The sequence below is a fragment of the Scyliorhinus torazame genome, chromosome 3 (genome assembly GCF_047496885.1).
Source record: "Scyliorhinus torazame isolate Kashiwa2021f chromosome 3, sScyTor2.1, whole genome shotgun sequence".
Lineage (NCBI taxonomy): Eukaryota > Metazoa > Chordata > Chondrichthyes > Carcharhiniformes > Scyliorhinidae > Scyliorhinus > Scyliorhinus torazame.
In genome coordinates, this window is record NC_092709.1 from 16,248,981 (window position 1) to 16,270,901 (window position 21,921).

Below are 21,921 nucleotides of genomic sequence, written 5' to 3' on the forward strand. Positions count from 1 at the left end.
TAGCCTTTTAACATTACACAGGATGAAAAAGTGCATATAACTATTTAAAAGAAAGAAATTATTGCATTCGTCTGGCACTTCTCATGACCACAGGATGTCCCAAAATGCTTCAACATGAAGTAACTTTTAAGTGTGGTCACTAGTACAGCGTCGGAAATGTGGCAGATAATTTCAGCACAGCTGTGCAAAGGTCCACAAACAGCAAAGGAGTTGTCAGGCAGTTTGTATTTTGTGATGTTGATTCAGGGATAAATATTGACCAGGACACTGGGCATAACTCCTTCACTCTTCTTCAAAAGAGTGCGGTGGGATCCTTGTCATACACCTGTGAGGGTAGTAGACAGGGCTGGATTCACGGTTTTGGAGGTGAGGTGCCGACCCTGGCGTGGGAACTGTGAAGTTGTACGATGGCAAAATCAGCGCCGACCCCTCGCCGATCTTGCGACCGGTGAGGGGCTAGCAGCCACGCCAAGTAAACTTCCTGGCTCCCACGATATAAATGCCTGGTGGTTGCGCCGTACAAAATGGCGCCCGGCCATGCGCAGACCCGAAGTTCCAAATAGTGCCCGCCCTGGCCACTCCCCACCAGCCCCCCAAGCCCTCGGAAGCCCCCCCTGGCCAGCAGCACAGCTCCTGGCCGACTGTGGCGGTGGTGGACACAGTCCGCAGCCGACACGTCGGATTCCCGACCGCTGTGACCCAACATCCCCCGCGCAGTCAGGAAATAGGCCAATCGGGGGCAGGCCTTCATATGACGTGCCAACGGCGTATCAACGACGTGCGGCGCGCGACGACGCCATTTCGGAGGGGGCGGAGGATATAAAGCCTGCGTCAAACCGGCGCTGCCCCCAATTTGGGCGTCGGAAGGGATTCTCCGCCCGATCACTGATTACAATATCGGCGTCGGGGAACTGTGAATCCTGCCTGATAACTCTTTTTTTAACATAAATTTAGAGTACCCAATTATTTTTTTCCAGTTAAGGGGCAATTTTCCGTGGCCAATCCACCTATCCTGGATTGTGGGGGTGAAACCCACGCAGACACGGGGAGAATGTGCAAACTCCACACAGACAGTGACCCAGGGCCGGGATACGAACCGGGTCCTCAGCGTCGTAGTCCCAGTGCTAACCACTGCGCCTCCATGCTGCCCCCCCGCCTGACATCTCTGATGGTTGTGAACCAACATGTCGGACTTGATTGCTGTGCTCAATTCCTGCATTTGGACTTTAAAAAATATATATTTCTTGGGATGTGCGCAAAACTGGCGAGGGCGGTATTTGTTACCCATCCCTAATTGCCTCTGAAAAGGTGGTGAGCTGCCTTATTAAATCACTGCAGTCCATGTTGTGTAGGTACACCCAGCATGCAGTTAGGGAGTTCCAGGATTTTGACCCAGTGAAAGAACAGTGATATATTTCCGTATCAGGGTGATGAGTGTCTTGGAGGGGAACCTACAGGTGGTGGCATTCCCACGTGTTTGCTGCCCTTGCCCTTCCAGATGGTAGTGGCCATGGGTTTTAAGGTGCCGCCTCAGGAGGCTTGGTGAGTTTATACAGTGCATCTTGTGGAGGGTGCACGCACCGCTATTACTTTGCATCTGTGGCAGAGGGAGTGAATGTTTGTGGATTTTTGAACCGACAATCTTCCAGCTCCGAGACAAGAGTGTCACGCACTGGCTGGCACATACAAAAACACAACTCATTAAGTTAGAAAGAATCACAATCACGAAATGTGAAGTCTCCCTGCAGTACATCTGGTGATCCAAGCTTTCTGTTCACCTTCACCAACCTGTTTTGTTCACAGAAGCAGTTTCACTGAAATTGCAAGAACTGAACCACATGGTGTTGTTGCACGCTGTTCTACACCACACAAAGTTACACCATCCATCATGCTTTTGTGGAAGTGATTAAGTGAGTATTATATGCTTCTTGGTGGAAGAAACGGGAAACTGTGGAGGGGTAAAGCTTTGGATATCCATGTGCACAAATCACAATATGTTGGCAAGCTAATAGGCAGATACCAGGAAATCAATAAAAAATGTCTTATTGCCGTTATTGCTAATGGTATGTTAATTATATTGTAAAGATACACTTGTGAAGGGTATTGTTAATTAAGTACTTAGAACACATATCAATAGGGGACAGCCTGGGACACTGGGCGGGAAGCACGAGAGGTGCAAGCTTGAACAAAGTCACTGAACTCTGTAAAAAAGCTCTGTATTCTGGTCTTGACTTCGCAACTGGCCTGGATCTTACTGTCATTTAATTCAGGAAGCTGGAATATGAAGGGCAGAAAGTTATGCTCCAGTCATACAGATCCTTGGTCAGATCTCAGCTGGAGCAATATCTTCTGTTCTGGATCCTGCATCTCAGTGGGATGGGATGGAGCGCAAATCCCCCCTTAAAATGATCGCAGGGCATGAAAGATTAAACGATGAGGAGAAATTGAATGAACGCAGCTTCAACACAGAAGAGTAAGGAATGGCCTGATGGTGAAACAATAAATGTTTTCAATAGGGTAGATAAAGAGACCCTATTCTGTCTGGTGTTTGAAGCAGAAGAACCGGTCGTAAGTCATAATGTGTGAACCAGGCCATTGTATAGTGAAATCAGACAGCACTTCCACAAACCAAAATCTGGAAGTTGTTCCACTCAAAAGTCTGTAAACACTGCGACAATTTAAATTTTCAGCACCGAGATTGGCAGATTGTTATTAGATGGAGGAATCCAGCAAAGGCAGGTAAATGGAGATGAGGTCAAGACTGGCCATGATCTAATTGAACAGCAGAACACAATCAAAGGATTGACTGGCCTTCTCCAGTTGCTACTCTTCCTCAGGAAAGGAGGTAACATAGGCTGGATTCTCCATTTTTGGGACGATGTTCCCACGCTGTCATGAAAACTGTGGACTTTTACGCCAGGAAAACTGGCGTCAAAAGGCCGCAGATTCACAGCCTTGCAAGGAGCTAGCAGGCAGCTGTGGCGGAGCTCGCAGCTCCAGCTGCTGATACGGCCCCTCACACATCCGGGTCAAAGGCCGCGCATGTGCACGGCGGCGGCCTCCAGCAGTCGCACCATGCTCCATGGCGGACTCAGATCGCAGACTTGAACAGCGGAAATAGTGCCCCCGATCGGCCGCTCGCCCGACCCGGACCGCCTGCACAAAAAAACCCCAGTACCGAATGAGGCCCCCCCCGCCCCACCGGCCCTCCGATCGGCCCTCATCCGACTGTGGAAGCCCCGGACAGAATCAGCAGCCGCCTCGCGAATTTCCCGAAATGCAGGGCCAGTTAAGAACCACGCCATCGGGAATTCGGCCGGTCGGGGACATAGAATAGCGGAGCGGGCCTCAGGCAATGGCCTGAGGCGGTGGATAATCGTCGCGGTGTACTCCCCGAGTACGCCGCATTTCGGGGGGGCGGAGAATCGCTGAACCGGCGCAGTCCCGATTTCGTGCGGGGAACTGAATTCCCCGCCCTGTCGCCGAACTCGATTTCGGCGTCGGGGTGCGGAGAATCCAGCCCCATGTTTTTGGTGAATGCCTTCTCTGTGTAGCTGTGGGAAAATAAATGGTCCAACCGACAGGAGCACACCGACAGTCAGATTTGAGTGATTGAGCAAGGTTACTGTGCAAGTATGAGAGGGCTTGGCAAGCGCTCAGTTTGATGTTTCAGCAGTTTGTGTTTCAATACTGAGGAATCTCTAAAGCTTAAACAAAGGCAGAAAAGCCACCTCCTGGGAAAAGGCAGCAGCTCAGCGAAGCAATTTCTCAACCACTCAGCCGGAGCAAAACTCTGCGTGACAGGGAGACAGTATGAGCTCCGGCATGAGACAAGTTGGAGAAGATGAGAATACGCTCTCAGATCTTGTGGCAAAGCAGAATTTGGGGGCAATGGGAAGAGGGTGACCCCGATGTTTGTGAAATTCGATTGTTGCGCAAGGCTGTGATGCGGAGATCGAAAACACCAGGACTGGGTTGAAATTCTGAGCCCTTCTCCCAATACCAGCTAGTTTGCTTTGGTTTTGGTTGGTGATTTTGATGGGCAAGTGCATGCGTCAGATAAAAGGGAGAAAACATAAAACAGTAACCTCCCGAATTTGAATGGAAGCGAATTTCTGCTTTGAGACCGCCAGATGAAAACCATCAGACTCTAGCAGGGCTTAAACTTTCTGGCAAGGAGCAAATACCCCTGCTCCACTATGCCACCCAAACTGAACAAGGAACAGGGAACCGGCCCACATCATCGACTCACTGTCGGGGATAAATTATAACTTGCAGAGTGCCAACTTGGCACCTTGAGATAGATCAAGCTAAAAGTCAAAATTGTGACATTTAGAAAACAAGTTATGACGAACTACCCCGTTACTTAAGTTGAGCGCTGCCTTCTGGATGAGCATTTGAATAGATTGAAGGTTTCAAAGACAGGAGTTGCAAGTCATTGCACAACCGTGTCTCTTTAAGGTTGGGCACAAATGCGCACCACCCCATGTCACTGCAGTTTCCACAATGGAGGAGAGCGTCAATGCAAATAATATGAAAGAGGTTTGAAATGGATTTGTTCACGCACAGTAATGACCAGATAGAGAAAGTAATCCCGCTAATCATTAAGTTGTGAGTGGAAGCAGCTACTAGCCCACCAAGAATTGTATGCATGCTGGCAAGATTTCGGAGCACATCAACACTGGGACCACCAAGAAGTATATATACAATGTATGGCATCAAAAGCCATAAGAACTTGGTTGAGGCATATTCTTTTTAGGAATTCAGTGTATAGCCACCAATAGGCAAGGAAGGACTTCGCTGTAGCTCCCACCTTGCGATAGAGGCTGGTTTAGCACAGTGGGCTAAACAGCTGGCTTGTAATGCAGAACAATGCTAGCAGGGCGGGTTCAATTCCCGTGCCGGCCTCCCAGAGCAGGCGGCGGAATGTGGCGACTAGAGGCTTTTCACAGTAACTTCATTGAAGCCGACTTGTGACAACAAGCGATTATTGCTTTTAGAATGCTGGAATCAATTACAAAGTCTTCCAATGTTCCAGCATTTATTTCAGGTTTCCAGCAGCTGCAGTATTTTGCTTTCATCTTCCATTGTTCTTGCTTGGTATTTTGGATTCTGATATTATTAACGTAAAGGTGCCATAGAAGGATTGGTGTCTGGGGAAAAGTGAAGGAAGGAGAGGGAGAGAAGGGGATTGGGATTGATTTTGCCTCTCTGTTCAAACAGAACAACCTCAGTAGTGCACTCCAGTGTCAGCCTGGATTATGTACTCAAGTATCTGGAGTTAGTCTCAATGCCACACACCTCCTAACTCACAGGCAAACGTGCTCCCACAGAGACAAGGCTGATGATATCTTACCACCATTTTTCTGAATGTTCAAATAGTGGTGCAATTCAGCTTCACATTTCAGGTTTCGCGATCTTTTCTATCAAACATTTTGATATTTATTTGGCACAGTGTGTTTCCAAACAGCAATGGGCTTCAATTGGTTATACATGTTAGACATTCAGTATCAACACTGTATTATCTTTTCAACTAATAGCACGGTGTATACAACTCGAAGAGTTCCAACTGATTGTTACAAATTGTTACAGCTTGTGTATCATGCGGAGTTTCTGCTCTGCCCGTGACATGTACTGCAACGGCAGAGGTGGAGCGCCATTGGTTGGTGGTGGGATCTTTCAGTCCCGTTCCGGTTTTTTAGTTGTTCGCATCTTCCACCACTGGAAGATTCCCCTGGTGGGAACTGCCGTAAAGCTTTGGCCCAGATGTTTCCAATCCAACACCCCCAGGTATTGTTGTTGGAAACTAGTAATCTCAGTCCCGGGACATCACTGCAGGAGTTCCTCAGGGTAGTGTCCCAGTCACAACCTTCTTCAGCTGCTTCATCAATGACCTTCCTTCCAATATAAGGTCAGAAGTGGGGATATCCGCTGATGATTGCACAATGTTCGGCACCATTCGCGACTCCTCAGACACTGAAGGTGTCCATATACAAACGCAGCAAGACCTAAACAATATCCAGGCTTGGGATGACAAGTAGCAAGTAACATTTGCACTACACAAGTGCCAGGCAATAACATCTCCATTAAGAGAGAATCAAACCATCACCCCTTGACAAGTGCATGGGTAAAAGTTTAGAACAGGTGTGCGATGCAAGTTTTTTTACACAGAGGGTGGTAAATATATGGACTGGGGAGGTGTGGGAGCAGGTACGATAGTGGCATTTAGGGGCATCTAGACAAATATATGAATAGAGTGGGAATGGAAGGATACGGATTCCGTAAGTGCAGACGGTTTTAGTTTAGGCAGGTACCGTGGTCGGCGCAGGCCTGGAGGGCCTGCTCCTGTGCTGTATTGTTCGTTGTTCTTTGTTCTCTTATTCAATGGTATTACCAACATTGAATCCTCCACTATTAACTTCCTTGGGGGGGCTACCATTGACCAGCAACTGAACTGGACCAGCCATATAAATACTGTGGTTACAATAGCAGTTTCAAGTTAGGAATCCAGCATCGCGTAGCTCACCTCCTGACTCCCCAAAGCCTGCCCACCATCTATAAGGCACAAGTCAGGAGTATAGTGTGATACTCTCCACTTTCCTGGATGAGTGTAGCTCCAACAACACTCATGAAGCTTGAAACCATCAAGGACAAAGCAACCCATTTGATTGGCACCCCTTCCACAAACATTTATTCCCTCAACCACCGATGCAAAAATAGTAGCAGTGTGTACCATTTACAAGATTCACTGCTGGAATTCAGCAAGGCTCCTTAGGCAGCACCCCTCTGCTGCCTGCTGCCCCTTCCCCCCCCCCCCAATGTGATTGGCCAGCAGCTCTCAGAAGCAGGACTTCCTCCCGATGTGAGGGTAGAAGTCCCACCTCCAGCCAATTAAGGCACTTGGAGCATTAAATGGCTGCAGGGGAGCAAGTATTGGCAGCAACGTGCTTGCTGTCGACTCCTCGAATGGTGGGAAGGGAAATTCCCACCCAGGAAAAATCTTGGTCCTGGTGTGAGACTTCAACCCGGGTCTTTTTGAATCGGAAGTGAGAGAGTGCGGCCAAATGAGCTGAAAATGATTGGTAATGCTGCTTTGTGAGGGATATCTTTCTGCACAAGGAAAACGATTGTTTGGAATGGCTGTGTGATATCAATTCCTCAGCCTTTGTTCGTCACATGATCAATGGAGCCAATCACTGGTGAGTGTCTTGCTATTTGTAGTTTCTGCAGGCCAATCACAATGCTTGAAACTAGGAATAATCATGATCAGGAAAGTAATTCCATGAAGAAGTTATTGCTGAATAATAACATCATGGAATTCCTTCTCCCACCTGACTGAGCTTTACTGACAATGGCCCAGAGCCTTCTAATCAAACATGGAACTGCCAGCTTAATAATAATCTTTATTAGTGTCACAAGTAGGCTTACATTAACACTGCAATGAAGTTACTGTGAAAATCCCCTAGTCGCCACACTTCGGTGCCTGTTCGGGTACACTGAGGGAGAATTCAGAATGCCCAATTCACCTAACAAGCACGTCTTTCGGGACTTGGGGGAGGAAACCGGAGCACCCGGAGGAAACCCACGCAGACACAGGGAGAAGGTGCAGACTCCGCACAGACAGTGACCCAAGCCGGGAATCGAACCGGGGACACTGGCGCTGTGAAGCAACAGTGATAACCACTGTGTTACCGTGCCACCCATCAGAGGTAGGTGAGAAAAACCTTGTCGTGGTAATGTCACTGGACTAGCAATCCAGGTGCCTGTGCTCTGGGGACACAGGTTCAAATCCCACCACAGCAGCTGGTAGAATTTAAATTCAATTAATAAATCTGGAATTTAAAGCTCGTCTCAGCCATGTTGACCGTGACAGCTGGATGGGCTGAAGGATCTCTATTCACGCTGTAAGTTCTATGACTCGAGATGGTAAGGTTCAGGAAAAGCTTTGATCAGACAATCATGCAAAGACAATTAGCCAACAAGTTTACTTCAAGTAATCTTGAAGAGGGGCAGCACGGTAGCCTTGTGGATAGCACAATTGCTTCACAGCTCCAGGGTCCCAGGTTCGATTCCGGCTTGGGTCACTGTCTGTGCGGAGTCTGCACGTCCTCCCGTGTGTGCGTGGGTTTCCTCCGGGTGCTCCGGTTTCCTCCCACAGTCCAAAGATGTGCAGGTTAGGTGGATTGGCCATGATAAATTGCCCTTAGTGTCCAAAATTGCCCTTAGTGTTGGGTGGGGTTACTGGGTTATGGGGATAGGGTGGCGGTGTTGACCTTGGGTAGGGTGCTCTTTCCAAGAGCCGGTGCAGACCCGATGGGCCGAATGGCCTCCTTCTGCACTGTAAATTCTATGATAATCTATAATAATCTATGATAATCATCATTGTTTCATATTAAGAGGATTTTTATTTAATTGTGCTTCTTCTACACGGATATAAGCTCATAACATGTGATTTCCTGATTCCTTAAGTTATTCCTTAAACAATATGATGTCCGCTCAATGACAAACTACCAAATAAAATCAACGAAACCGAGAGCAGCAGATGCATTTCATAAGGATCACTTAGTTCTGAACTTCACTGATGGGATATAAATTTTAACTTAGCCTGTGCTCATTTACTGCAAACTGCTAATACTTGTTTACTAATTAACTTTCAGCAAATTAAGTGCAAACTGCTATTTGTCCATTCAAGTAAATGATCTTGAATGGTGAGCAAATAGATCACTGTAAGGTAAAGTCACGGTAGTCCCAGGTGACCGTCGGCTGCTTTTCCCCTTGACGGGGGAGAGCTGACCGGTGGTTTAACAAGAGGATGACCACATCTCAGGCGAGGGGCAAGATTGAGAAGGCAGGGCCTTCATAACTAATCTCAGCCAGTACGGGAATTGAACCCGCGCTGCTGACCTTGCTCATCATGAGTCAGGTCAACTGAGCGAAACCAGCCCACGTAGAAGGACACTGGCTCAGGGTTTAGAGCATTTAGGTGTCAGCTGAGTGGACAGCAGCACTCTTGGCACTAACGCAGGATGCTGCGGGTTCAAATCCCACTCCACCATTTGCCTGCAGCTATCAAAGTTGGCATTCCAGTGCAGAGCAGAGGGAGCACCGAGTGCTGCGTTGTTCAATACGCTGTCTGTTGGACTGGATGTTTAAGCTGAGGCCCTACGTGGCCAATCAGGTGGACATCAAAGGACACCGTGACCTTAATTTGAGGAAGGGCAAGGAATTTCCTACCTGCTTTTCTGGTAAATTTTTATCTCTGAATCAACATCACAAAAATAGTTTGCCTGGTCTTATCACGTTACTCTTGGTGAAGGCCTACAGTACACAAATTGGCTGTGCCTTTTCCTGCAGTCACAGTAACAACACCTCACTGGCTGGCAAACGTGTGACCTTTGGTTGTGAAAGATTCTATATAAATGCAAATCCTAATTTAATTCATTTGTGCACTATGTTGGCAGAGGAAAATTCCAAGCCTGCATAATAGAAATAATTACATGTCTTCATCACCGACACATGGTTGGTATTAATACATTGGAAATGTATTTTCTGTTGGCATCTCCGAATATTTCGCAACTGCACCTTCAATGCCAATCATAAATGGTTTTGGCACACGAGTTCAAGAATGAAGAGAAGACAAATTGTTTAGCACCACATTTAAAACACATGGCCACATCACGTCCATGCAATGTTAATGTCAGGCTAGTAAAATGCCAATGGTTGGCCAAACATCTCTTTTCACTGAGATCTTTTCACTGAAAATAGTGCTTCTTCGATCAAATCATCATGTACGTACAAATTAGGAGCAGGAGTAGGCCATTCAGCCCCTCGAGCCTGCTCTGCCATTCAATAAGATCCTGGCTGATCCGATAACCTGCCACTTCCTGCTTAGTCAATACTTTATCTACCTCTGACTCTGTAACCCTGCCACCAACACTCTCTGGGGAAGAGAGTTCCAAAGATTCATGGCTCTCAGATGATATATATATATATATATATATATTCTCATCTCTGTCTCAAATGGCAGATTCCTAATTTTTCCAATGGTGTCCACTAGTTCTGCTCTCTCCCAACTGTAGCAAAACATCCCTACTTTTATATTCCATTCTCTTTGCAATAAACAACAGCATTCCATTTGCCATCCTAATCACTTGCTGTTAACTAACTTACTGTGATTCATGTACCAGGACACCCAGATCCCTCTGTACCTCAAGAGGCCTGCAATCTCTCTCCATTTAAATAATTTGCTTTTTTATTTTTCTTGCCAAAATGGACAAGTTCACATTTTCCCACATAATACTCCATCTGCCGAACTTTTGCTCACTGACTTATTTATGCTCTTTACAAATTCCTTGGGCGGGATTCTCCAATAATGGGGCTATGTCCCCACGCCTGCGTCAAAAACGCGGCCGTTTCACTCTGGACTTTCCTTAAGACGCGGCCTGCGGCGGCCGCCCCGTGAGACATGGCAGATTCACACGGCGGACCATGATGAACGAAGTAGGTCCCCCCGAGATTGTGCGCGCCCGTGGATTGGTGCCGCCGATCGCTTGCCTGGCCACCTGTGAGTCGTCCCCCCACCCCCCCTCGGTGAAGGATCCCCCCGCCCCCCACCAGGGCGGCTGCAGACTGAGTCCACAGCCCCCACCGGCCGTTCCCGACAGGCAAAACATGGTTAGACTCATGCCGTCGGGAACTCGGACAGTTTTCCTTGGAGAATCACCGCGGGGGCCTCTGTCAATGGCCCCCTACTCGCGCCGCGTAGACCGCGCATGTGCAATTTGTGGCGATTCTCCGGGGACCAGAGAATCGCGGGAGCGGCGTCGGACCGGATTTCAGTCTAAACGCCCATTCTCCGCCCCCGCGCCGATCACAATTTTGCCGCGGAGGCTCGGAGAGTCCCGTCCCATATGTACTCTTCACAAGTTACTTTCCTACCTCTCTTTGTGTCATCACAAAATTTAGCAACCATACATTCGGTCCCTTCATCTAAATCATTGATATAAATTCTAAATATGTGAAGCCCCCGCACTGACCCCTGTGGCAATCGACTCGCCACATCCTGCCAACTTGAGATAGACCCATTTATGCCTACCCTGCTTCCTGTGAGCTAACCAATCCTCTATCCATGCTAATAGATTATCCCCTCTGCCACACACTCTTACATTACAAAGTAAGCTTTGATCTGGCAACTTGTCAAATGCAATCTATAACTCCAAGTACAGCACATCGAGAGGTTCTCCTTTATCTACATTGTGTGTCACTTCCTCAAAGAGCTCCAATAAATTAGTCAAACATGGGGCTGGATTCTTTGTCCCGCTACGCCAGATTTCCAGTTCAGCACGCCGGCGGGGTACTCCGTTTCGTCAGATGGTCAATGGGATTTCTCATTGTGGGGCAGCCCCACGCCATCGGGAAACTCCCGGGCTGCCGGCAAAATGGAGTATCCCAACAGCGGAGAATCCAGCCCATGGTTTCCCTTCACAGAGTTCAATGAGCTTATCCAGGGTTTTACACTGCTCCCTGAGGGGTATAATTATCTGAACCGTGTGATGAATCATTTCAATCATTACCTGAACATCTATTTCATCCAAATAAACAAGACTACAATTAAAAGGTGAAGGTTTTCTTGTGCGATGCAGAACCTCAGTAAAATAAGCATCATCGAATAAACAGTTTGGGAAGAATCCTCTCAAGCCCCCACCAGGCCCAGGGGGGTTGGGGCTCAATGATGGGAGGGGAGGGAGAATTCGGCAGCTGGCCCAAAAATCGGTTTCACGCCGGCTTGAATTTGCAGCGGGATCTTCCGCTGGTGTCCTACCATGGCGGACGATCAGAAAACCCGAGGAAGGCTGCCGTCAACCTCAGTTGCATCCCATTAATAGGATGCAGATGAAGACCTGAAATCCACCCGCCCCCCCCCACACACACCCGATGCTCTGCGATGCCGGCGGGAAACACCCCTGAGTGAAGCACACTCATCTTCTTTCTCAGGAATTCCATCTTCCAGCTTCGAAGTAGTCCCGGAAATCCATCTTTATTTTCAGGAGGTCCAGCTTCTTCTTCAATAGTGAGTCAGTGACGTTGGGCGCCTTTTCAATAAGGCGCCCCGGATAGGTTGGCAGACTACACGCAAAATAAATAGTTGGATGATTAATGAGGATGGGATTGGAAGATTTAGCGTGTTTTCCCGCTGGCCTTCGCAGAGGGAAGCAGGCCACGTGCCCTCTCCTACCACGGTGTCGTAGTCCCCAGATGGAAGAATTCCGCCTTTCGTGGCTGCAGGACGCTGTGCTGTGTTGAGTTGTTGTGGTCTTTCATCAATACAACCCCTGTATTTCATTAATTATTTACGTCTGAAGATAATCCAGCCAGGCACTGAATTCTGTTCTGTAGGTGACCCAGAGAATCAGAAATGAGAACACTGATCATTGCTCGGAAGAGCTGACATCTTTTGCACTTTGCAGAAATAAGCTGGGGCATTTTCTTCAGCCCTGTACAATTTCTTCCAACATGTGTTGTAGCTTCACCTCCGAAAGGTCAACTGTAAATAATGCGTAATCCGAATGATTATTTCCTGGAAGATAGAAAATAGGAGCAAGAATAGGCCACAAGGGTCTTCAAATCCTGACTGATCTTTTACCTCTGCTCCACTTCAAATCCTGCATCGCTTGATTATCTTGCCCACAACAATCTATCAACCCCAGTCTTGAATATACACAAAAAGCGAGGATCCACAATGCTCTAGAGGGTAGAATTCGAAAGATTCACAATTCCCTGCATCACAAATTTCTCCTCATCTCTGACCTAAATGGTTGATTTCTCGGTCCTGGAACTCGAGGCTGGATTTTCTCAGCGGTTCCCTGACTCAGCCACCACCTGACTCCGTGTTTTCCTGTTTCTAAGTGCCTGCTGGTTCAAGTGGTGAGCCTGCAACCTGGACTCCTGACCTGGCTAGCTACATTGTAGATCCTGGACTCCAGCAATTTCCGTGGAGAAAGGCCAGCTTTCAAGGTGATCGAGCTGCCTCAGAGGTATGGTGAACCTTCGTCTGCACGAGGGGACCTTTCGAAACAAAGTTCAAAAGGGTATTAATTGTCCACTTAAGGGCCTTAATTGGCAGCCGGGTGGGAAGGCCTTTCCACCTCAGATTTAATCAAGGTGGTGGCATGAAAGTGGCAGGGTTCCCACTCTCAACACTCCCGCCTGATTGGATCATAGAATCAGAAATGTAGAAGGAGTTTCCCCAGCCCATCGAGTCTGCATTGACCCCTGGCAACAGCATCTACTCAGGCCATGGCCCCACCCCATCCCCGCAAGCGATTATTCCCACGTACCTTTTTGGACACTAAGGAGCAATTTATCGTGGCCAATCGACCTAACCTGCACATCTTTGGACTGTGGGAGGAAACCGGAGCACCCGGAGGAAACCCATGCAGACACGGGGAGAAAGTCCAGACTCTGCACAGTCACCCGAGGCCGTAATTGAACCAGGGTAACCTGGTGCTGTGAGGCAGCAGTGCTAACCACTGTGCCATCCCTGCAACCAAACTCAGCATGGGAGTTGGCATTAAGTTCTGTCCTTGGAGTCTGTAGATTCGACACTAAACATCTTCAACCAATGCAAACAGTCAGCAGAACCCATCAGGCGATGAACTGCAAAAGCCTAAAACATAGAATACAAGACAAGAAAGGTAATTATCTAACATTATGGCGTTTTGATCAGGGTATACTATGAATAATATGCCCAGTTCTAGTCATTACTAGATGCAAGATTGTCATGTAAGCGTAACAAACTTCGTAGAAAAAAAGAGTCACAAATCCAGTCCCACTGTCAGAGGCCTGAGGTCAAAGGAAAGGCTAAAGAACCGTCTCAAAAGGAGGTGACCTTCTCGAGGTATACAAGATGTTTTAGAATCCTAGATAGTTTACGGCACCAAAAGAGGCCACTTGGTCCATTGGGCTGGCTAAAAAACTAGCCCAATCCCACTTTCCAGCATTTAGTATGGCACTTGAAGTGCAAATGCAGACACCTTTCAAACGAGTTCGGCTCTTCTGCCTCTACAACTGCTTCAGGCAGTGAATTCCCTTGAAACAAAAGGGTTGAATGGCCTTCGGATTCCAACATCATCTCGTGAACATGACTCAATCAAAATCCACCACATCCAACTGCTGGAGGAGAACAAAACTTAAGGAAGCGCATTTTCTTCTCATTGAAGAAAAATTATTGCAGAGACTGCACGAAAAAAAAACCTTCAAACTCTGGGATGAGAGAATTTGAAAGCAGAAAGAACTTGCGTTTATGTCGTACCTTATCGCAGCTTCACAGTCCCCCACCATCAATGACTTACTGTAGAAGTGTAGTCACTGTTCTCCAAGAACAAATGGCGGACAATCTAAACAAAGCAAGGTTCTAAAAACAGCAAACAAATGAATTATCAATCATTTTTATTTATTCATTCGAGGGACTTGGGCATCACTGGCAAGGCTAGTATTTATTGTCCATCACAAACTGCCCTCAAAAAGGTAACATAGGAATTAGGAGCAGAAGTCGGCAATTCAGCCCTCCGAGCCTGCTCCACTATTCAATCAGATCATGGCCGATCTCCTCCTGGACTCAGAACTACCTCCCTACCTGTTCCCCATATCCCTTTATCCCATTTTAAAAAATCAGAAATACATCTATCTCCTTCTTATTCTTGAAACCACTGCGAGTTCCACAAATTCACCACCCTCTGCGGGAAGTAGTTCCTCCTCTTCTCAGTTCTAAATCTACTACCTCTCAACCTATATCCATGACCTCTCTCTTGTTCTAGATTTCCCTACAAGGGGGAACATTTGGTCTGCATTTACTTTATCAATCCCTTTTAGTATCTCATTCACCTCAATCAAATCCCCTCTCATCCTTCTAAACTCCAGCGAGTGTAAGCCCAAACTGTTTAATTGCTCCTCATACGTCAACCCTTTCATCCCCGGAATCAATCTGATGAACCTCCTCTGAACTGCCTCCAATGCCACCACATCCTTCCTCAAATAAGGAGTCCAAAACTGGACACAATACTCCAGATGTGGCCTCACCAACACCCTATACAATTGCAACAACACTTCTCTACTTTTATACTCCAGTCCTTTTGCAATAAACACTAACATTCCATTTGACTTTTTAACGACATGCTGTACCTGCATACCGACTCTCTGCGATTCATGAACAAGGACACCCAGATCCCTCGTCCCAGACACATCTAGAATCGGCTTTTCATTTCGATAATAATTTGCCATTCTATGTTTTCGGCCAAAATGGATAATCTCACACTTACCTACATTCAGCACACTACCACAAGGACGTGGAGGCATTTGAGAGAGTCCAGAAAAGGTTTACCAGGATGTTGCCTGGTATGGAGAGTATTAGCTATGAGGAGAGATTGAATAAACTGGGATTGTTCTCCCCAGAGAGACGGAGGCTGAGGGATGACCTGTTTATAACATTATGAGGGGTATAGATAGGGTGAACAGTTGGGAGACCTTTTCCCAGGGCGGAAATGACAATTACAAGGGGGCACAAGTTCAAGATGGGGTGGGGGGGGGGGCGGTTGTGGTAGGTTCAGTGGAGATGTACGGGAGAAGTTTTTTACACAGAGGGTGGTGGTGGCCTGGAATGCACTGCCAAGTGAGGTGGTTGAGGCAGATACATTAGCGACCTTTAAGACTTATCTGGATAGGCACATGAACAGACGGGGTATAGAAGGATACAGGCGGTTGGTCTAGATAGGATACGTGATCGACGCAGACTTGGAGGGCTGAAGGGCCTGTTCCTGTGCTGTACTATTCTTTTCCCTTTGTTCTATTAAACTCCACCTGCCAAATTTTGGCCCAATCTCTTAGCCTATCTATATCGTCTGTAAAATCTTTATCTCCTCTTCACTGCTTGCTTTCCCACCTATTTTATATCACCTGCAAATTTTGCTATGTGACACTCTGTCCCTGGTTGCAAATCCATTATATAGATTGATGGAGAGATGCCGGCGTTGGACTGGGGTGAGCACAGTAAGAAGTCTTACAAACACCAGGTTACAGTCCAACAGGTTTGTTTCGAATCACGAGCTTTCGGAGCACTACTCATTCCTCAGGTGAATCAGGAGCACAGCTCACTTGAGGAAGGAGCTGCGCTCCGAAAGCTAGTGATTCAAAACAAACCGGTTGGACTTTAACCTGGTGTTGTCGGACATCTTTATATAGATTACGAGCAGTTGAGGTCTGAGGACTGACCCCTGCAGCACCCCGCTAGTTACAGTTCGCCAGACGCAGAAGGACCCATTGAGCCCAACTCTCTGCTTTCAGTCAGTTGGCCAATCCTCAATGCAATAACGGTGAGCTGCATTCATGAAGCCACTTCAGTCAAACTGATTTGATTGGTTTTGGTTGAGGAAGGAATTCTTGTCAGGTAATCAAGAAACTCCTGGTTCTTTTTTGAATGATGCTACCCGATTTTTTACATAATACCTGATCTTGCAGATAAGACTGTATTCAAAAACAAAGCATCGGAATGATGTTGTTCTCCCTCTGCTCTGCACTGAGGTACCACTTTTGATAATGTGCTCCGATTCTCCAATCCAGCGTGAACTATTCAGCTTATATCTCCAGATGTGAGAGTCCTAACCATATAGTCAACTACGCCTTAAGAGTTAAACAAATAATTATTTCTCCCTGGCAAGAGAAAGCTGGCCTGCTTGACAGAAGGTCGGGAGATGGTGCCATCATGGTGGTGCCATAGCCACTGGACTAATAACCCAGAGGACCAGGACTAATGCTCTGGAGTCAGGCTCAAATCCCACCATGGCAGCTGGTGGAATTTAAGTTCAATTAATCAATAAATTCAGTTGATAAATCATATCTGGATCTAAAGCTAATCTCAGTCGTAGTGATCATGAAATTGTCATTGATTGTTGCAAAATCCCATCTAATTCACCAATGTCCGTTAGGGAAGGAAATCTGCCTCCCTGATCTGGTCTGGCCTACATTTGACTCCAGGCCCACAGCAATGTGATTGATTCTCATCTGCCCTCTGAAATGGCCTAGCAAGCCACTCAGTTCAAGGGTAATTAGGGATGGGCAGCAAATGTTGGCCTTACCAGTGAGGCCCACATCTCCTGAAAATAATTTTTATAAAGCTGGGAGATGAATGAAAATCATGTTGAACGTCATCAACAATGAAGCTATAAACTGGGCAGTTTGGCATGCTGGTGACCTTTCTTTCAATCGTTGTTTGGTGAGTCACGTCGCTTATTTTTTAATTAAAAAACTCGTATTTATAAATTATTCATGATCTCAGGATGTCTCAAAGCCTTTTACGGCCAATTAAATACTTTTGAAGTGTCGTCACTGTTTAAGAAAAACGACAAACTGTTTGTGGACAGCAATGTCATCAGACAATTTGTTTTTCTGATGTTGATTGGGGGATAAATTATTTCCAGGGCATCAGAGATGACTTCCGTGCACTTCCTCAAAATCAGGATGATGAGATCTTTTCAATCCACGTGAAAGGGCAGACAGGGCTTCAATTTAACTCCCCCAAAAAATCTTAGTGGGAGAATTCACTGTGAATCTCCCAAGTTCCAAAAATACAACTAAGTGCGGGGGGGGGATTGCAATGGGAATCCTGTCAGACAGCCGGCGAGACTCTCAACGGTTCTCCCGCCCAAAATGACACTTAGGCCGGAATTGTCCAGCCGTTGGGATTCTCTGTTCCCACTGGCAGCGCACTCCCACCCACGGATTTCCCAGGCGGGTGGGCAGTTTTTCATGGGAAATCCCATTGACAGCAGTGGGAACAGAGGGCGGGATTCTCTGATCCTGAGGCTAGCTGTCGCGTTTCTCGATGGTGTCAACGTGGTCTCAGGATCAGCAATTCTGGCCCTATAGGGGGCCAGCATGGCACTGGAGCGGTTCACGCCGCTCCAGCTGCTGATCCCGGCGTCAACTGAGCGCCGCGGGGTCCACGCATGCGCAGTGGCACTGTTGCCAATGCCGCATGCGCAGTGGCTCCCTTCTCCACGCCGGCCCCGACGCAACATTGCGTGGGGCTACAGGGGCCGGCGCGGAAGAAAGGAGGCCCCCAGCCCGAGAGGCCAGCCTGCCGATCGGTGGGCTCCGACCTCGGGACAGGCCACAACGGAGGACCCCCCCCCCCCCCCCGGGATCGGACCCCCCATACCCCCCTCCAGGCCGCCCCCGGACCTTTCCACACCGAGGTCCCGCCAGCTAGGACTCGGGATTTTTGGATGTCTCAAGGTCAGAATGGAGCTGGCGGGACTCGGGATTTTTGTGACGGCCGCTCGGGCCGGGAATCGGCGGGGGCGAGGCTGCATAGAGCAGCCCCCGACCCGCGCTGTGCCGACCATGCCAGTGCCAATGGCGCCGATTCGCCGCTCTGCGGGGAATTGTGTCCCAGCGTCGGGGCGGCGTGGCGCGATTCGTGCCGATTCTCCGGCCTGGCCCTGGGATGAGAGAATCCCGCCCAGAGAATCCCACCCAGAGAGTCCCGCCGCCAGCGAACGGGCTGCTGCCAAGAAACAGGCAGCTGGGGGCCCGGAGAATCCTCCCCCTCATCAATTTTTGAGAGAATTGCCCCCCGAATATTTCTCAAATCACTTGTTGGATGTTGGATCCAGTTGATCTGGATTCTCTACCTGTTAGTGCACTCAGATGCATCTAACTATGTCTGTAGGCGTTGATTATAACTTGTATATACCCTGCAATTACCTTGAACTCCGTATTGTTCTCAGGGCAAAGCAAATGCATGAATACTGTTTAATTCAAAAAGTAGTTTGTTAAAGCCAGGCGTGGCAGCAGTGTTGCAAAAATCAAAGCACAAAGTTACTGCATCTTCCATCATGTAGCACCAAGAAAAGGTTCCTTGCAAGATAAAATGTTATTGAGACATTGGGCTTTTAAGAGTGATATTGGAGGAAGCTTTTCAAATGAGATTTGATTGGGTAGCATTAAGCAAAAGGAGTATTTAGTGGAAATAGAATTTCTCAGAAAACAGCTGGGAGTCAGTAGCCGTTTTGTAATGCAGGTGTCACTGGCAAGGTAGCACTTACTCCTGAATTGCCACAAAAGCATTCATGCAGGTTTAGAGTTGCGTGTCGGGTGGAACGGACAGGTGGGGGCAAATAATTGGGGTTTTATTGTGGCAGCTTCCATGATCATTTTCTCTGGTATGAATCATAGAATTTACAATGCAGAAGGAGGCCGTTCGGCCCATCGAGTCTGCACCGACCCTTGGAAAGAGCACCCTACCTAAGCCCACACCTCCACCCTGTCCCCGTAACCTCACTTAATCTCTTTTGGACACTAAAGGCAATTTAGCGTGGCCAATCAAACTAATCTTTGGACTGTGGGAGGAAACCGGAGCACCCGGAGGAAACCCAAGCAGGCATGGGGAGAACATGCAGACTCCGCCCAGATAGTGACCCAAGCTGGGAATTGAACCGGGGACCCTGGAGCTGTGAAGCAACTGTGCTAACCACTGTGCTGCTGTGCCATCCTAATGAGCCTCCCAAATGACCAGAATTACAGAATTCAGTTCTACTCCTCACTACGTTGGGATTTAAACCCACAACCTGTGCCGCAGCCACCAGGCTATTGTCATATCTACATGTTAACAGAGCCAGACAGATATGTATTTTAAATTTGTCCAGCATTCTCAGCAGTATGTGTTGGGGTGCAATTCTATTAATTTAAAATCAGTCCATCATTTATATTCCTAGAAAGAATCTTTGTTTATATTGCACCTTTCGCACCCTCGCGCCACATCGAAACACCTAAAGTCAATTAAATACTTTTCATGTGGCCATTGTTATAATGTATGAAATTCAGCAGCCAATTTGCGCGCAGGAAGGACTCACCAGCAATAAGAGGATGACGGCCAGATGAACTGTGTGTGAGTATTTTTTTTGTTTTGAAGGATAGATATTGGCTGGGAGAATGCTGCTTTGAAACAGTGCTCCGGAATCTTATACACCCATCTGAAAGAGCAGTCAGCATCTCGTTTGATTAGCTCATTGGAAAGACGGCACCTCCGACAGCGCTGCAGCCCAGTACTACTGCAGTCCTGAACCGCTGCACTGGGGGCGTCCGCCTGGATTCTGTGCTGAGGTCTCCGGGACGGGTCCCGATCCCGCACCCTTCTAAGCTCAGAGACAAAACTGCAATCACTGAGCCAAGAAAATCCTGCTTTGAATTTTAAGATGCAGAGGGTGATGGGTTGATTAGGCCCATAGGAGTGAGAAACATTATCCAGGCAAAATATTAATTAAAATTGATAGGGGTGGAGGGGGGTGGTGTGGTGATCTTTGTGTTGCTTATTTCAGGATGGTTGGCGTAGAGTTCACAAAGACCACAGAATAGCTTTTAACTTAAACAAAGCTATGATTTTATTTGCACCACTAAACTGGGATTGGACACTTAGCCCTTAAGAATGCACAGCTGATCAATATCATCTAACTACACTCATCTACTGCTAATCTCACTACTGGTATAAACTATAATCTAACCTTACTCACACTATCTGCTCTTATAACCTTCACTAGCTATCTCCTGCATCCAGTCTTCTCCTCAGGTTTAGCATCACTGGCTTATATAGTTGCATCTGCAGCTCCCTCTGGTGGCTGCTCTCGACACTACATTAACCCTTGCAATGCTGATAGTTATGATGCCACCACAGGTGGGGTGGCATACCCTTTAACACTCTCCGGCGCCTTTCCATTATTGAGAGTGTGCAGTCTGTAAGCAAAGACGACAAATCGATCCCTTCCGGTTCTTGCCATGCGTAAAATAAGTGCCACTGTACTCTCCAAAGGGTGAGAGATGACAAACAGGAAAGCAGCAAGCAGTGAGAAGAGCTGAACCATTTAATGGAGCAATATAATGGACTTTGCAGATTGGGACTGGTGCATGTAAAACTTAATGGATGTGCCATGCTACAGCTTAGTACACATAGCCAATAAGTACAACACAGAGCAGAGGTGAGAACTCACATATTTGCCTGCGAGAAGATACAGGAGCACTTCTGTACACTGTGCCCTGTGAATAAAACAAATTGCGAGCAAGGGATGCAAGCATTAATTGTGACAGGCAGAAAGAAAATGAAAACAGTAAAACTAAAGGAAAAGAAAGAACCATAACAGGCAGTGCTTTCCTTCATTTCAACCCTCTCCAGTAGTTTCTGATGGATCACGCAGGTCAAATTGACAGCTTTATAACATATACTTTTTACATACACAAACCTCACTCACTGGTTTCAATGAGGGGACACTATCTTTTGGATGTTTTCTTTTCTGAAAACAGATCGATTTGTTTTATTTTTCTTTAGCAAATAATTTTTACCCTCGTTGGATTTTCTCAAGCACTTTCAAGGATGGGGTCTTCAGTCTCCATGCACCCAAAAGCAGCCAGCAATAAACTTCAAGCCTGAAGCATCGCTGGGAATCCATAACAAAACATGTAAGTTGTTCATGGACATGAAGGCAGCATTTTTTTTAAAATCAGGTCCACCAGTTGGGTCCAGTGGAAACCACTGGAGTTGGGCATCAGAGAGTTGAGTCCAAAGGCAAATCGAATGAAATGCTGATAGGTTTAAAATGCTGTCTCATCTCACACATAAGAGTGATCATGGCACCAGACATCACTCCCCGTGAGTTAAAGGAAAACCCCAGCAACGCCTTGTGTCGCTCACCAAGAACAGGAATAATGTTGAGGCAAGTATCCATTCAGTCACCTTCTGAAAAAGAGGTTCCTTCATTTAAGATCTCGACAAGGTCATACATGCTTAAAACCTATTCACAGTGTACAGAGAATGGATGCAGAAAATATATTTACAAGAAGCATACAAATAAATTGAGGATCGGCCCTGGGCAGTCA

At 47.3% G+C, this 21,921-nt stretch overlaps 1 protein-coding gene across 7 annotated transcripts in view; it reads right to left on the minus strand.

Annotated features, from left to right (window-relative positions):
• Positions 1–21,921, minus strand: part of ccser1 (coiled-coil serine-rich protein 1) — a 1,481,149-nt gene that overhangs the window by 200,356 nt on the left and 1,258,872 nt on the right. Inside the window, exon 10 of one of the 7 annotated variants that reach the window (XM_072495330.1) lies at positions 21,039–21,084. The exons of the other annotated variants lie outside the window; for them this stretch is intronic. Within the exon in view, the coding sequence (XP_072351431.1) occupies positions 21,039–21,084 (46 nt within the window). The remainder of the gene's footprint in view (positions 1–21,038; positions 21,085–21,921) is intronic. 7 annotated transcript variants of the gene reach the window in all.